The sequence below is a fragment of the Garra rufa genome, chromosome 3 (assembly GCF_049309525.1).
Source record: "Garra rufa chromosome 3, GarRuf1.0, whole genome shotgun sequence".
Lineage (NCBI taxonomy): Eukaryota > Metazoa > Chordata > Actinopteri > Cypriniformes > Cyprinidae > Garra > Garra rufa.
Window position 1 is genome coordinate 8,447,997 of NC_133363.1, and position 17,389 is coordinate 8,465,385.

Below are 17,389 nucleotides of genomic sequence, written 5' to 3' on the forward strand. Positions count from 1 at the left end.
AAAACTATACAGAAATTTCAAAAATAAAAATAAAAAAATTCAAAAACAGCAAAATTAAAATGAAATCAGAAAATGTTCAACTCAAAAACTATAGACATTAAAAAATTACAAAAACAGCTAAATAAAAATGAAAACTTAAAATTAAATAAAAACTATATAGACACCAAAAAAATAAAATATGACAAAAACACAGCAAAATTAACATGAAATCATAAAATATAAAAATAAAACTACTTCAAAATATCAACAAGAACTATAATAGTATATCAATGATTCTAAAAATAACGCTGGAGATGGAAAAAATCTGACTTACAAAAAATGTAATGAATTTCCAAAAAAAAGTTAATTAAAATGTACAAGTTTGTTACAAAGTAAATTTGTCTCATTTAAACTTTCACATAAAATAAAATAAATAAATATCTATCAACTATACAAACATAGACCCTTTGCTTGCTTTGCAAAATGACCTACTTCCACCGTTGGACCAGCACACTTTCCAGATATGATGGCCATCCTCCAAAACCTGACATGACAATTATTCTTCATAGTCATCATCTCATTTAAAAGAGAAATAAATAGTGAAAAGGAAAACATCTCACAGCTATTCTTATCACGTTAACCCGATAACAGTGAGGTTTTTAACCCCGTTACTGTGTAACCTTGTGCTCACCTCTGATTTCTGGACAGAGGAAGTGGATATGGACTGGATATGTTTATTTATTACTCCAGGCCACAGGTCTTCAACCTCATTCAGGCTAAAGACCTCTTGGCAGCCAGAGAGATGCAACAGGTGCTACATATTATACAAAATGGTGTTGCATTTACACAATTGTTATGATGCTTTGCCATTAATGACGCACAGTAATATACATTGCACACTACAATAAAATTAAATAAGTATCGACTGCAGAAGAAAGAGATTTTGACTGTACAACTGCAAGACAATAATTTAGAAGGGCAAGTAACAACAGAAATCAAAGTGTAGCAGAAATGGCTAAACACTCATTCAACACTTTGACTACGAAACAACAACAACAACAACAACAGCAGTGGAGGCCAGCAGACTATTCCAAAGAATTGCAAATGAGATTAGGCTGTGTCTTATGTAACTACTTACTTACTAAAGCCCTGATTCAGAATACTACACTGCACACCTACACTGTAAAAAGTTTTCACCAGATTCAACTTAAAAACCTAAGTTCAGCAGCTGCCTTAAAATTTTAAGTTAAATCAGCTTAAGTCATTTCAACTCAAATAAAATAAAATGAGTTGATTTAACTTGTGAGTTGAAATGACTTAAGTTGATTTAACTTCAAACTTTAAGGCAGCTGCTAAACTTACGTTTTTAAGCTGAAGCATTCGTCATTGACAAAAACATCTAATAAGATGAAAATCTACATCAAATCACTGAGTAAATTAAAATCTAAGACTGCGACCTCTCTGTAAGGCAGACATGTCCAATACAAACAACATAAAGAACATCTAATGCGCAGGAAATTAAACATGCACCAACAGAGGATCCCAGAGAGAGGGGTGTATTTCACCAGAAAGCTGCCCATAAAAACTCTCTAAGTATGAGAACAATGTTTGAGCCACCGCAGCGGGGCTTCAGCGGTGGTTTGATTTACTCCCAGTTTGTTAATAAACATCGCTGCTCTATATATTGTTCAGGCCTGAGTTGTTATTGTTAACTAAACCTATTAAAACTCTTTTTTGTTCATTGAAATAAAGCTGAAATAAATATGCAAGGGTCAAAGATGAAAAGGGGTTTCTTAAGCATAAAAACAATAAGTGTAATACTGCTTTAAATTGTTTTTTCCAAAAAATATTTAAAAGTTTTCTGTTTAATTTAATTGCATTTTTGTTTTTCTGAGCAAAAAATAAATATCATACATTTTCACCAACTTAAATGTCATTTAGTGTAACAGTCTTGTCAGGCATATTTACAACAATCAATTTAAGACTAATTACTTTCACCTCAAATACTAATTAGTTGTAATTATACATTTTTAAAATTTGTCACTTTCTTAGGTTTTGCCCATTTGTCAGTAATATTTTTTTACTCATTTAAAATGCAATAAAATTGAATATGCTCCCTTATTATTTTATATATTTTAGTATGTACAAGTCAGAATGTTGTTTGTTTTAATTTTTACATAAATATTGTGTAACACTGAATAACAATGTAACATTATTTCAACCTAAATTTAACATTTTATTCTCCAAAAACTTAAAAGTAGACACTTTACTTACAAGTAATGTGCTATGGACACAAAATCACTTTTGTAAATTTCTTTTGACGTGGATATCTTAACGTCTTTGACCCGCATATTAAAAATAAAACGTTTTAATGTTTAAAAAATTCACAAACATTCAAAAGGACATAAAAAAAATCACTAAAACTGAAAATATAAAAATAAAAGCTTGAAATTTTAAATATAAAAAAACGCTTATTAAAATGTATACACTACCAGTCAAAAGTTTTGGAACAGTAAGAAGTATCTTCTGCTCACCAAGCCTGCATTTATTTGATTCAAAGTACAGCAAAAATAGTAAAATTGAAATGTTTTTCACTATTTAAAATAACCTTTTTTTGTTCAAATATATTTTAAAATGTAATTTATTCCTGTGATTTCAAAGTTGAATTTTTTTCAGCATCATTACTCCAGTCACACGATCCTTCAGAAATCATTCTACTATTCTGATTTGCTGCTCAAAAAACATTTCTTATTATTATTATCACGTTAAAAACAGCTGAGCAGAATTTTTTCCGGTTTCTTTGATGAATTAAAAATTCAGAAGAATAGCATTTTTCTGAAATAGAAATCTTTTTTTTAACATTATAAATGTCTTTTGATCAATTTAAACCATCCTTGCTAAATAAAAGTATTCATTTCTATCATTTCTTCTCCAAAACAAACAAAAAAAATATATACTGACTCTAACTTTTGAATGGGATAGTGTATAATGTTACTAACGCTTTTTATTTTTAGATAAATGCTGATCTTTGGATCTTTCTAATCATTAAAGAATCCTTTAAAAAATTGACTCAACCATTTTAAATATTGATATATGATTGATAAAAATGCAAACAGCAAATTGGCATATTAGAATTATTTCTGAAAGATCATGTGACACTGAGGACTGAAGTAATAATGCTGAAAATTTAGCTTTGATCACATGAATAAATTACATTTAAAAAAATATTCAAATAGAAAACAGTTATTTTAAATAGTAAAAATATTTCAAATTTTTACTGCTTTTGCTGTACTTTGGATCAAATAAATGCAGGTCTTACCGGCAAAAACTTTTGACTGGTACTGTAGTGTATAATATTATATGCATAGTAAAATAAGACATTAGCATTTAATTTTACTTTTAAACCAATTTTTGGTTCCCCAAAGGCATTTTCACTTCTTAAAAGAACCATTTTTTTAGTGTAAAGAACATTTTTAATAATCCAAAGAACCTTTTTCCACTATAAAGAGCCTGCACTGTAAAGATTGCATGGATGTTAAAGACTCTATGAAACCGTTGATGCCAATAAAAAACATTTTCATTTTACAAGCACTGGCTTCTCTCATACACACACCTTCAAATATGTCATATTCACTCCCTTTAGACCCGTATTTAGCTTTCAATCACTGTCTAAATCGCTGTAAAACAACCGACGGTCTCTGATGTCTGAGGTTTCCATAAAGAGAGTTCATTTCCCTATAACCAAAGGAGACACAACATGCACAGACGAGGAACAGACTGAAAAGTTTGCTAGTTTAAAGCTCACAAGAGAACAGAGTCAGACTGATTATATATTCTACTACACAATTATGCTTTCTTATTACAAAGTGTTTGGCACACAGCAGATGGGTCCATGTATAATGTGTTAAATGGATGTCAAACTCCCTCAGGAGGTGCATTAACCATGTCTGGATGTCTAATAAACTTCAGTTTTAGGCTACTACCCATTCATTCACTCCAGCAGAGATATTTATAAACCAAATAAAGAGTGATATGCTGATGTAAGTTACAACTCCCACAGCACGCCTCCTCAAACACACACACACACACACACACACACACACACACACACTGGTTTACATGTTTTATGGGGACATTCCATAGGCGTAATGGTTTTTATACTGTACAAACCGTATATTCTATCGCCCTACACCTACCCTACACCTAAACCTAGCCCTCACAGGAGATTGTGCAAACTTTTACTTTCTCAAAAAAACTCATTGTGCATGATTTATAAACCTGTTTCCTCATGGGGACCTGAGAAATGTCCCCACAAGGTCAAAATTTACTGGTATTCCTATCCTTGTGGGGACATTTGGTCCCCACAACGTGATGAATACCAGGTACACACACACACACACACACACACACACACACACACACACACACACACACACACACACACACACACAAACACACACACACAAACACACTCAAGCAGTGTGTATCATCTCACACAAGCTCATTTATTTGGTCACCATTTAAACCATTAGTCACTATGTAAACTAACAACAACACTGCTTGACAGTGCAGTGGGGCATTCACACGGGCTGCGTCCCAAATCCTAGTGTGCACTACCTAGACAGCATTTCTGTGTGAACTTGACCTGAAGCTGTCTAGGTAGGCAGTGCACTAGGATTTGAGAACACAACCTGCGCGTCCACAGAGCGTATGTACAGTATGAGTAGCGTGCTGGAAAAGTAAGCAAGAAAGTGAGTTACCTTTGGAGTAGAGGGACTTGGGCGAATCGAGGTCGATATCCGCGCTAAAGAGCGATGTGAAATCAGAGGGCATCGCAGTGCCTCCGATCCGCCAAGAAAATGACACAGACTTGCTCTTCAAGTGCAGCTTCTAACAAACTGCCATTGTTTAATTTTGCCGAAACGGAAAGCGAAGGCAAACAAAAGCCAGGTACAGAAAAAGCAGGTAGTGACACTTCTGGATATCATAAATAAAGTGTTTGTGTCGCTCAGCGCTCTTCGTAGTGTGTGTAAACACTCCGCCAGCAAGCACGACTCTGTTGAGTTTGTCTGTTTCCTCTGCGGCCCCGCCCACTCCACGCGTCATCGGTTCAGGAGCAGTGCGTTCAAAACATTGAGGTTAATTAGATTAAATCTTAATAGAATTCAGATCTCTTTACCTGGATCTCTTTGGAATAATAAATTCAGTGACACAGGGTGGAAAGAATTCTGCAATTTAGGCTTTTGAAGTTATTATTAACTGTTATCCTACAAACTTGCAATGTTTAATGACAGTATTTTATCCAAATGCTCCTTTTGTCATAACTTGGAAGTAACTGTGTTGACTGAAAGGCTTACTTTTCTAATTTTGTTGTAAATAAAACAGATTATTTGAGCATTTTTTTTCTTTTTGACCGAATATAATTATGTATACTTGTTACTTGTAAGAGTTTTCTATGATGCAAAATGTATAATATAATGTACACTTGTATAATATAATGATTTATTGTTTTCATTTTTATTTTTAAAAAATATTAATTGATTTATTTACTTATTTTATTTATTTTCTTTTCTATTTTTTTGTCGCAATAAAATATTTATGCATGTTAAAGTTTAGGTCAAAAGTTTACATACACCTTGCAGAATCTGCAAAATGTTAATTATTTACTAAAGTAAGAGGATCATACAAAATGCATGTTATTGTTTATTTAGTACTGACCTGAATAAGATATTTCACATAAACAACATTTACATATAGTCCACAAAAAAGTAGGGGAATTCATAAAAATTACCCTGTTCAAAAGTTTACATACACTTGATTCTTAATACTGTGATCTTACCTAAATGATCCACAGCTGTGTTTTTTTTTTTTTTTTTTTTAGTGATAGTTCTTCTTGTGGTTTTTCAGCATTTTTGTGTATTTGAACCCGTTCTTCAGAAAAATCCTTCAGGTCATACAAATTCTTTGATTTTTTTAAATCATTTTTGTGTATTTGAACCCTTTCCAGCAAAGACTGTATGATTTCAAGATCCTTTTTTTCACACTGGGGACAACTGAGGGACTCATATGCAACTATTATAGAAGATTCAAACATGAACAACTATCACTAAACAAAATAGAAACATTTTTGTGGATCATTCACATAACAACACACTATTAAGAATCAAGTGTATGTAAACTTTTGAACAGGGTCATTTTTATTAATTCAACCATTTTCTCTTTTGGACTACATGTAGATGTATTTTATGTGAAATATCTTATTCAGGTCAGTACTAAATAAAAATAATATGCATTTGTATGATCCCTCCTATTCTGGTAAAATATTTAACATTTTGCAAAAATTTGCAAGGTGTATGTAAACTTTTGACTTTTGTGTACGGTCTTGGTATTGCCTACATTATAAGGACCAAATGTCCCCCAAGAATAGTAATATCAGTCATTTTTGGCCTTAGTTTGGATATGTTTTGGTCCCCATATCGAAACAATCTTCTAAATCCTACAGAATGACATTTTTTTAAAATATAAAAATGCAGAAAGTGTGTGAGGGGAAGGTTTAGGGATAGGGTTAGGGTCAGGGGATAGAAAATATATTTTTTTTATTTTACGGTATAAAAATCATTATGTATATGGAGAGAGAGAGAGAGAGAGAGAGAGAGACAGAGAGACAGAGAGAGAGAGAGAGAGTGTGTGTAAAGAGATGATTGTTGATTTATGCAAATAGAAGAAGTTTAACTGGGATCCACTGCACCCTTGTGCACCCTCTATATAAATACGTAGGACAAAAAGGGGAAATGGGATACAATTCTATGCATGTTATAAAGTAAAGCAGCAAATATAGCACAAGCACACTTTTCAAGACAAACATTTCACAGTTTTAGCCCTGCACACATTTTGGTCATCAGACATTAGTGGATCATGTTTCTTAGGATCTTTGTGGGAAAACAAACCTGTGTGTTTGCGTTTAACAAAGCACCCAATCAGGGTCTATGAGGAGTCACGCCATCATGTCAGTGATGTTCCTGGACAAAAATTAAACCATTATTGTCTAGGGACAACGCAGGCTGTGAGGACCGTTTGACACGCCGTTTGGCAGCTTGACACATGATTCATGTTCAGCATAGATTCACTATTGTCCTCACACAATGGATGTTAATATCAGGGCCGTGCGCTAGGCAAAATTAAACTAAGAATGCCTTTTAAATCCTAGTTCAACTACAGAATTTGAATGTAAGGAAGTAGAATAAAAATCAATATTTTTTTTAAACTTCAAACATAAATCTCTTAAAGTTTAAAAGCCTTGAAGTGATTGTTGATGCTATATTGTTAATAAATTAATTTTAATACAGCATTGTATCATTACATATCGTGTTAATTGCCTATAAATCTACAAAGCAAGTGAGATTAACTGATGAACTTGTGATAGTTTCACACTTGTTTAATAATTGACAAATCACAATAAATACATGGATTGTATAGTCATTAATAACTCTCCTCCTCTCTCCTTTATAATACTTAAATAATAAAATTACATTTGACAAAATGTTCAGAAGGTCATGGATCTTAGTGTTTATAGCCCTGTCATTATTTCATCTATGATTTTATCTAAGCCAGATTTATAACTTTATAGACTACAGTGTTTCACTACCCTGCAATAGAAATACCGACCAAACATTTAGGTCATCCTATGATGATTCACAAGGTGATATCAGAACAGTAAATGATTTGCCTTTGTTTACAAATGGAATATGCTAGAATCACTGATGCTTTTTTACATTTGTCAGTATATCAACAAACTATCTACCTTTTTCTTCCCGTAAAAGTGGGCGCGGCTATTTGTAAATTTTATGTGGCAGGCTTCCGGTCTCATCTGCGCCCAGCTTTACAGCTTTTTAGCTGTACAAAACAAATCGCATTTGCTGCTTGATATTGCAAATTTGTGTGTTTCTTACCATATTATTTTAGTTTATTATCATAATTATGAGCACATTGGCTTGTAGTGACTTATTCTTCTCATTGACCGGATATTACGTGGATAATGACTGAACTACAGGAAAACTTACTAAATAAATAGGGGAGAGTGGGGTGAGTTGTGCCAGTTTTTACTCAAAGGGACTTTATAGTGAATCCATGACAGTAATCCCTCCGATTTAAGTATGTACATATATTTCAGGATGTGGTGCATCTCTGGGAACAATAACTTTGGATCTGAAATAAACTCAGAATTATAGTCTCGTGGGGAGAATACATCGGGGTAAATTGTGCCAGTGATTATTAAAGTAAAAAAGAACATTTATATGTCAAGAACTCTAATGCAATATAAAATCAAGACAAATTCAATACAAAATCACTCATTTAAGGTTTATTTAGATATCGTTACCCTATTAAACTATTGGCATGTCATATTTCCTACTTTTTCGGAAAACACAAAAAAACTCAAATACACAATATATGATATTTGTGAATCATCAGAACGCTCTCTGTCAACAAAACACTGTCTGTCAATTATGTAACATAAGAATAAAGTGACTTTTTTTCTGAACATTTCTGAACATCCCATTGTGACTAAGGCCACTTAAAAACTGAATAAAACTTTCTAATAAAAACTCTTTAATAACAGTGCCAACTCAAAACTCAAAAAAATAGTGTTAGCTAAACTAAACAAACCGCAGGTAAATCAAACACTGATGAGGCACGTTCATCTTCTCACACATTTTATCCCCTGTGAGTATGTGGGTGTAGATCAGGGCTGCCCAACCCTGTTCCTGGAGATCTACATCTACCATCCTACAAAGTTCAGCTCCAACCCTAATCAAACAGACCTGAACCAGCTAATTAATGTCTTAGGTAGCACGTGGTAATTACAGACAGCTGTGTTGGAGCAGGACTGGAACTAAAGTCTGCAGGTAGGTAGATCTCCAGGAACAGGGTTGGGCAGCCCTGGGGGGTGTTCCATAAAACAAGTTTACCAAATAAGTCAGGCTTTTTTCAGTTAGTCTGACTTATTTTGAGCCAAATCAAGTGACAATAAGTAAGACTAACTAAAATAAGCCTGGCTTATTTGGTAAATTTGTTTTATGGAACACCCCTCTGGTCTAGATCCTGACTACTACTCGTCTATAATTGTTCAGACGCAACAATCAAAAAACCTTGATCATATAGAAACTGTTCTTTGAGCTAAAATGTGCTTAGTTCTCATGCCATGTGTCTCTCTTCTTTGGGGGATAGGTAAATTGGATGGCTCTTCAAAAGTATGTGGTCACATAACCAATTTCTTCTTTGGTTTTCTAGAAACAAGGGGTGGAACTACTTCCCCCTGGCCCTGACATAAATCACCCCACTCTCCCCTAAATCAAACACTGCCTATGCATTTCTTTTTTTTTTTACAGTCTATGGCATGAACGTAACAAAAAATATCCCACAGAAACAGCATAAACACCGCCATCTTGTGTTTAAATGAACGTTCTATAAGCAAACACAACAATTACAATTCTTGTGGATTCACAGACAAAATTATATGGAATATTGTTATATTACAAGATTCATTTTGGTTTTAGATCATTTTCTCTAAGAATTAAACCCATAAAGTATGTATTTGAAAGCGTTGAAAACACATCGTTCATTTTAAAGATTGTCAGGGTGTAATTCCTCCCCCAGGCCGCTGGGCGCTAGTGTGCGTGATGCTGAAGCGCTCCTACGGATAACAAACGAAGCAGAAGCGGAACAAGCGGCGCAGTGGCCACTAACCTGGCGTGCAGAACAACAGAAAACATTATTTTTTCTTCAAATATTCAGAGTTATTGAGTAAAAATGCCGGACTTAGCGGTAGAAAGGGTCGTCGTTCATCCCTTGGTGCTATTGAGTGTCGTGGACCATTTTAACAGGTAAATCTGAGTGTAGTAATGGTGCTGGAGTAAAACTGTTAACTCACTGTCATTATGTGTCAATGAATGTAGCCGCTACAAGCTAAAGGCTAACTGAAGACAATCACAGTCAAGTACAATTATGGAAATAAACAATATTTTTTAGAATGTATTAATTGTAATTGTTATATTATGGTGTTGCATATTGACTTAGCTTTATAACATGTAAAGTTAATGTTATAGAACTTTGTAGAAGCACCGATATCTGACTAACTGCAAGTCAGTTATGATTAGTAACGTAACTGATACACAGCACTATATGACTGATTATTTAACTCACGAGTAAATGAATCCGACAACGAAGATTCAACACGAATGCAGAATAATAATCAATTTTAAATTCAATAATAAAACTGATACGTAACTTACTGTGTTAAATAAATCCACACATACATATAATTTGCATAGCCGTCTGAACAGACACTATTAGACGGGTTTTTATGTGTAATACATGATTTGACACAGTTTAAATGTGACCCTGAAGTACAAAACCAGTCATAAGGGTCAGATTTTTTAAATTGAGAAACATTACCGAGAGCTGATGATAAAGCTTTTTATTGATGTATGGTTTGTTAGGATAGAACAATATTTGGCCGAGATAAATCTAATCTGAGTGTGCAAAATAATAATAATAATTGAGAAAATTGCCTTTAAAGTGGTTCAAATTAAGTTTTTAGGAATGTATATTATTAATCAAAAATGAAGTTGTGATATATTTACAGTAGGAAGTTTATAAAATATATTCATGGAACATGATCTTTACTTAATACTAAATAAACGATTTGACTAATGCCATTTAAAAAAAGACGATCATTTTGACCCATACAATGTATTTTTGGCTATTGCTACAAATATACCCGTGCTTTTAAGACTGGTTTTGTGGTCCAGGGTCACATATATTCTTAAAGATATATTCAAAAACACAGTATTACATTTGTCTCTCTTTTGTTTTGTAGGATTGGTAAGGTTGGCAGTCAGAAGCGAGTTGTGGGTGTTCTGCTGGGTTCGTGGCATAAGAAAGTGCTTGATGTGTCAAACAGCTTTGCTGGTATGTTTGCAGATCTTGATGCGAAATGCACTTCTTTCCTCTTGCGATATAGATTCATTTAGTAACGTTTTAATTGTGTGGCAGTGCCTTTTGATGAGGACGACAAGGATGATTCTGTTTGGTTCCTGGACCATGACTATCTGGAGAATATGTACGGCATGTTCAAGAAAGTCAACGGTAAGATTGTTTTACTATGCAAATGTAAAGAATCAATGTCATAAATATACTTTATTGAGTCTGTCATGTCATTGTTGTTATGACCTCATATCCAAGCTCTAACAGAGTTGTGGTTTTGTTTCTTTCAATTCTAGCAAGGGAGCGAATAGTTGGGTGGTACCACACAGGCCCGAAGCTGCACAAAAATGATATTGCCATTAATGAACTCATGAAACAGTACTGCTCTAATTCGGTATGTAGTTCTGTTTTTTATTTTTTTATTTTTTTTTTTACTACTGTTTAGTTTATTTTACACTGTATGTACCATGGTGCAAGCAAGTCATGTTTTATCCTAAAAATGATTTAAATTGATATATAATTTGTGTGTGTGTGTGTGTATATTTAGATGTCAAAACTGTTTTTTTATATTTTCAAAAGAAGTCTCTTCTGCTCACCAAGCCTACGTTTATTTGATCCAAAATACAGCAAAAGCAGTAATATTGTGAAATATTTTTACTATTTAAAATAACATCTTTTTTATTTGAATATATTTACAATTGTAATTTATTTCTGTGATCAAAGCTAAATTTTCAGCATTATTCAGTCTTCAGTGTCACATGATTCTTTGGAAATCATTATAATATGCTGATTTGCTGTTTAAGAAACATTTATTATTACTTTTTTTATTATTATCAAAATTTAAAACATTTAAGTAAACGTTTCTTCAGGATTCTTTGATTAATAAAAAGATCCAACGATCAGCAAAAGAAAAGCTTTTGTAACATTATGCACTATATCATTCAAAACGTCAGTATAATAAATAAATATATATTTTCAGCTAAAAAAATTCAGATTTGAAATCATGGGGAAAAATAAGTTTTTAAATATATTCAGATAGAAAACAGTTATTTTAAATAGTAAAAATGTTTCCAAAATTGTACTGCTTTTGCTGTACTTTGGATCATATAAATGCAGGCTTGATGAGCAGAAGAGACTTCTTCAAAAAAACATTAAAAATAATACTTTTCTAAAACTTTGACTGCTATTGATAGATACAAAACCATTATGTGTCATTATGCAATTTAAATATTATTGTATTATTTATTTGTTGCTTTACAGTAATGAGAATTGGCAGGGGTTATTTAATTTAACAGAACTTTATATTCCTGAAAACAAGCTTTATTTTCTTTATGCAAAAAAAAAATTCTCTAGTATTTTCCTTTTGATTTTGGGGTGAAATATACCCTGTACATTTTCTTGACAAATTTAATGAGGTTCACACACCATACAGGAGAAACTACGCCATTTAAGCTTATTAAAATCCCATGTATTTCCCAAAGGTTTTAGTCATTATTGATGTGAAACCCAAGGACCTGGGGTTGCCAACTGAAGCTTACATCTCAGTGGAGGAAGTGCATGATGTGAGTACTTTTTGAAGCGGTATATTTCAAAGATTTGATTCCTCACATGCTAATTGTTGACATTTATTCTTCGTTGAAGGATGGAACTCCCACATCTAAGACGTTTGAACACGTGACCAGCGAGATCGGAGCAGAGGAGGCAGAAGAAGTTGGCGTGGAGCATTTATTGCGGTAAGATGGAAATAAAAGCATGTACATTTCTGATTATTTGATTCGTTTTGGATGCATCAAAGTTAGGACAGTCAAACATATTAATTCATTTCAGCACAACACATTAAAAACATTTAATCAAGCAGCTAATTAAAGTAAGTTCAGACTAAATGCTTGTAAAACTAATGTTGTATTGAGAGGATCCTCATGTAAAACATTCATACTAAATATTGAAATCAAATAAACTTGTGGAGAAAAATGACAGCTCTTTTACAAGCACAGAGATAGGCCTGCACGATTAATCGTTTGTAAACCGAAATCGCGATTTGAAAGGGTGCGATTTTCAAATCGCAAGAGCTGCGATTATTTCAATTGATTATCAAATGTGGTAACAAGTAGGGATGGCGAAAACTAAAAAATTTCTTGACCGACCACCGAGCCTCATTAGCCGGTTGAAACCGGTTAACCGATTAGTTTAAAATATGGTACGCTATTTGAAATAACAGCCATTTCCAGCCGCGCCTGCAATTTCGCAACTCTGTCGCATCTGACCGCGATCACACCGAACGCGTCTTTTAGTTCTAAAAACGCGAGGCGCACAGCACTGCCCTTTTTTGGTGACTTTTAATAAAAGAGCGTGCTGCGTTTTTTTTATGTTGCTAAGCAACGACCAAAACAGCTGTCCTGTCAGTCAAATCAAAGGATTATAGCGCGAGCGCTCTAAAATCTTAGTTTTATGCTGTTAAGTAAACTGTCATATTAACAGAAACCCTAAATAATACAGCTCCGGGTTACCCACGATAGACACAAAAGGTTTCTCCTCTATTTCTTGCAGTCTCCGGACTTTTTAAGCAACCGTAAAATTCCGTCACCACAACAGAAGGCCCGCCTCTCCATTCATTCGATTGGACAATGGAAAAGAACGCGAATGACGTTGGGCGTTTTTCCGCTCAGAGTTGATTTTTTTTTCAACTTCACGCGCTCAGAGCGCTCCTGCAAAAACGTGAGGCGCCTGGGACGCATAAGTAGCGCGTAGAACGCTCACTGCCAACAGAAAACCATTCAAAAGAGGCGCCTCCATCTGCAAAAACGCGTTCGGTGTGATCGCGGCCTCTCTCTGCCGCTCTGCCTCCCGCACACACACACACACACACACACACACACTGCCACTCGCGTCACTTTTTAAAAATCCCCTACAGCGCGAAACATGAGTCCCGCAAACGCGGCGCCGAAGAGCTTGTTGTATGTAATCGTAGGACAAATGGCTCCTTAGTTTCAAATGGTTTGGGTACAAGGTGATCGCTTTGAAAATAAAGGCGTTTGTCTAGGTTAGAAGCTCATTTGAAACATTGCCACGGCTCATTTAAGAAAATGACAGCTCCGAAGAGACGCCGCTTTAGTTGAGGCATAGTGCTAACCATATTAAAGAAAGATGATGATCATCATCACCTTATCGGTTACCACTGAAATGTAGATGTAATGTATTTCCAAATCTAAGCCCATCTTATGCGGAATGTTGCCTAATAGACTGCAACATGATAAAACCAATGGATAAAACAGGCACCTTCAGAATGCGTAAAAGACGCACCGGCACTTTTTTTTTTTAACCGACTACCGACAACTTTGACCGGTTAACGTTGATACGGTCAACCACCGGTCAAACGGTCATCGGTTAACATCCCTAGTAACAAGCATATAAGTCGTTTTTGACAGGTCGCTTCATGTGCATATTATGTCTTCGTGCTTATATTACGTTTGATGCAGAGTTTAACCAATAGAGGGCATTTTAACACTGCATGTAGAGACATGCACAGGACGTATTTTTCAGTCCCGCTCCCCCAGAAATATGTTATCTCGTTCCGTTCCCGCCTCAGATATTTTTTTTCAGTACATCAATTGAATTTACATGAAACAGTTCTGTAACATCTCGTAAGTTTCATAAGAACCCAGCATAAACGTATATTATAATTATATTTTATTAAATAAGTTTAATTGTTAATTTTATTTTATTTAAGATACTGTAGTTATTTTCTTAATTTGTCATGACAACTGAAAACTTTATTTAAAAAATGGCAACAATGTTTAAGAGGTTTTAAATAAACAGTAGCGCATTGTAGCATATTTTGTGATTATGCTTGGTCTTTGGTGCTGTTAAAACCACCATATCAATCCTGTAGCTCTTTTATGAAATAGTAGTTTTAAACTATTTTAAACCGCAATTTTGATCAGAAAAATCGCAATTAGATTTTTTCTCTAAATCGTGCAGCCCTACACAGAGAGATGATATTGACAGAGACAGAAATATTACTATATTATCATGTGCAGTACATGCAACACTATATTATTGGTATAGCTGAATGTGACACTAATTATAAGTTCACCTAAAATATGTTACATTTTTAAGCCTAATAATTGTTAGAAATGATGGCTTAATGTTTAACTGTAATGTTTAATGGCCATAATAATTGCAGTAATTGAGGAAAAAAAAAAAACAGTTAGCAGTATTGAAATCTGTGATACTGGCCTTCATTATTAAATACTTTTTAACATATATTTGAAATACACTGTCTTTATGTTGTTTTACATAAATTAGGAGTTTATATGAGGTTTATTGTGAATATACACTACCAGGCAAAAGTTTTAGGACAGTAAGATTTTAAATGGTTTTAAAGAAGTCTCTTTTGCTCGCCAAGCCTGCAGTTATTTGATCCAAAGTACATCAGAAACTGTAAAAATTGTAAATATTTTTACTATTTTAATATGTTTTTTTTTATTTGAATATTTTAAAATCTAATTTATTTCTTTGATTTAAAATCTGAATTTTTAGCATTATTACTCATAATCGCATAATCCTTCAGAAATCATTCTAATATTCTGATTTGCTGCTCAAAAACCATTATTATATTAAAAACAGCTAAAAAATTTTTTTTGGTTTCTTTGTATGGAAAGTTCAGAAGAACAGCTTTTATCTAAAAAGAAATCCTTTATAACTTTATAAATGTCTTTACCATGACTTTTGATTAATTTAAAGCATTCTTGCTAAACAAAAGTATTACTTTCTTAATTAATTATCATTAATTATTTTTTATTAATTATACTGACTCCAAGCTTTTGAATGGTACAGTGTATAATGTTACAAAAGCTTTTTATTTCAGATAAATGCTGATCTTTGGATCTTTCTATTCATCAAAGAATCCTGAAAAATTTACTCAAGTGTTTTAAATATGGATAATAATAATAAAAAAAAATCTTAAACAGCAAATCAGCATATTAGAATGATTTCTGAAGGATCATGTGACACTGAAGACTGGAGTAATGATGCTGAAAATGATGTTTGATCACAGGAATACATTAGATTTTAAAATATATTCAAATACAAAGCCGTTATTTTAAATCGTAAAAATATTTCACAATGTTACTGCTTTTGCTGTATTTTAGATCAAATTTGGATCTGCTTGGTGAGCAGAAGAGAATTCTTTAAAAAAAAACATTAAAAATCTTACCGTTCAAAAACTTTTGACTGGTAGTGAATATTATAGTATGAAAATATATTCTACAATTTTATGTTAGGTGTGATTAATTACAGAAAAAAAGTTAATAAATTGACAGCACTAATTGAAATCCCTGTAAACATCCTAGTTGATTTATTGTCATGATGATCTTTTGCAGTGATATCAAAGACACAACAGTTGGCACTTTGTCGCAGCGCATCACCAATCAGGTTCACGGCCTGAAAGGGCTCAACTCCAAGCTGCTGGATATCAAGAGCTACCTAGAAAAGGTTGCAACCGGCAAACTGCCCATCAACCACCAGATCATTTATCAGCTTCAGGATGTGTTCAATCTCCTGCCTGATGTCAACCTGCAGGAGTTCGTCAAGGCCTTCTACCTTAAGACCAACGACCAGATGCTCGTGGTCTATCTGGCCTCGCTTATCCGCTCCGTAGTGGCCCTCCACAATCTCATCAACAACAAAATCGCTAACCGTGACGCAGAAAAGAAAGAGGGCCAGGAGAAAGATGACAGCAAGAAAGAAAAGAAAGACGACAAGGATAAAGATAAGGACAAAGACAAGGAGAAAGGAGACGCGGCAGCCAAGAAAGATGACAAAAAGGAAAAGAAATGAACCTGAACTGGCATGAACTTACACAATCTTGGCTGTATGAGAGAGGAATTCTGTTTCTTTGTCTCCTCTTGTAACAATCTGCAGTTTAAATTGGGTATTTTTCCTGTTTTTGATATGGACTTCTGTTTTGATTCAAAAAGAGAGAAAGGGATTTGCTTCAAGTGTTCTTTCCCTTTAGATGTTTTGGTCTGTATTAAGGTTGACCTATTTACACTTACATTATAAAACCATTATTAAACCATCAGAATATCAAGACAGGTGTCCAATGTTACAGCATTGTGTCATTGTATTTACACTGAGATTTCTTTTTTTATCATAAAAAGCAATGTCAAACAAGCTCCTTGCAGCCTAACCTGGTTTATTTTGTTCTACATGCAAAGCTCACAGTTCACAAAGAGCATTTTGTTAATCACAAAACACGTTTTTCCTTGCTAGTTTAAGAAAGAAAATGTTTCAGAAAACTCTGATCTTTAATAAAATAGTACATTTCACTTTTTCTGACAAGAAAATTAAAGTTTAATCAAAAAGACATGCATTGTAGAGGCTATTTTTACAGTTAACTTCAGCAGAGATGCGCATTAATTTTCCA

The 17,389-nt window shown here is 33.7% G+C and overlaps 2 protein-coding genes across 2 annotated transcripts in view; one reads left to right on the plus strand and one right to left on the minus strand.

Annotated features, from left to right (window-relative positions):
* nfat5b (nuclear factor of activated T cells 5b) overlaps positions 1–4,974 on the minus strand; it is an 83,468-nt gene extending 78,494 nt beyond the window's left edge. The window contains exon 1 of the mRNA XM_073835651.1: positions 4,740–4,974. Coding sequence (XP_073691752.1) covers positions 4,740–4,812 — 73 coding nt within the window. The 5' untranslated portion in view covers positions 4,813–4,974. The remainder of the gene's footprint in view (positions 1–4,739) is intronic.
* Positions 4,975–9,698: 4,724 nt separating this feature from the next.
* psmd7 (proteasome 26S subunit, non-ATPase 7) lies at positions 9,699–17,136 on the plus strand. Its single transcript, XM_073836882.1, has 7 exons — positions 9,699–9,860; positions 10,856–10,947; positions 11,032–11,124; positions 11,259–11,356; positions 12,444–12,524; positions 12,604–12,695; positions 16,344–17,136. The coding sequence occupies exons 1-7, from the start codon at positions 9,787–9,789 to the stop codon at positions 16,798–16,800; spliced, it is 987 nt and encodes a 328-aa protein (XP_073692983.1). The 5' UTR covers positions 9,699–9,786; the 3' UTR covers positions 16,801–17,136.
* The last annotated feature ends 253 nt before the right edge of the window (positions 17,137–17,389 follow it).

Coding starts and splice junctions, on each gene's coding strand:
- psmd7 (XM_073836882.1), top strand. CDS start 9,787: ATGCCGGACTTAGCGGTAGAAAGGGTCGTCGTTCATCCCTTGGTGCTA. Junction 12,525..12,603: donor CAGTGGAGGAAGTGCATGAT/GTGAGTACTTTT, acceptor TCTTCGTTGAAG/GATGGAACTCCCACATCTAA. Junction 12,696..16,343: donor GGCGTGGAGCATTTATTGCG/GTAAGATGGAAA, acceptor GATCTTTTGCAG/TGATATCAAAGACACAACAG.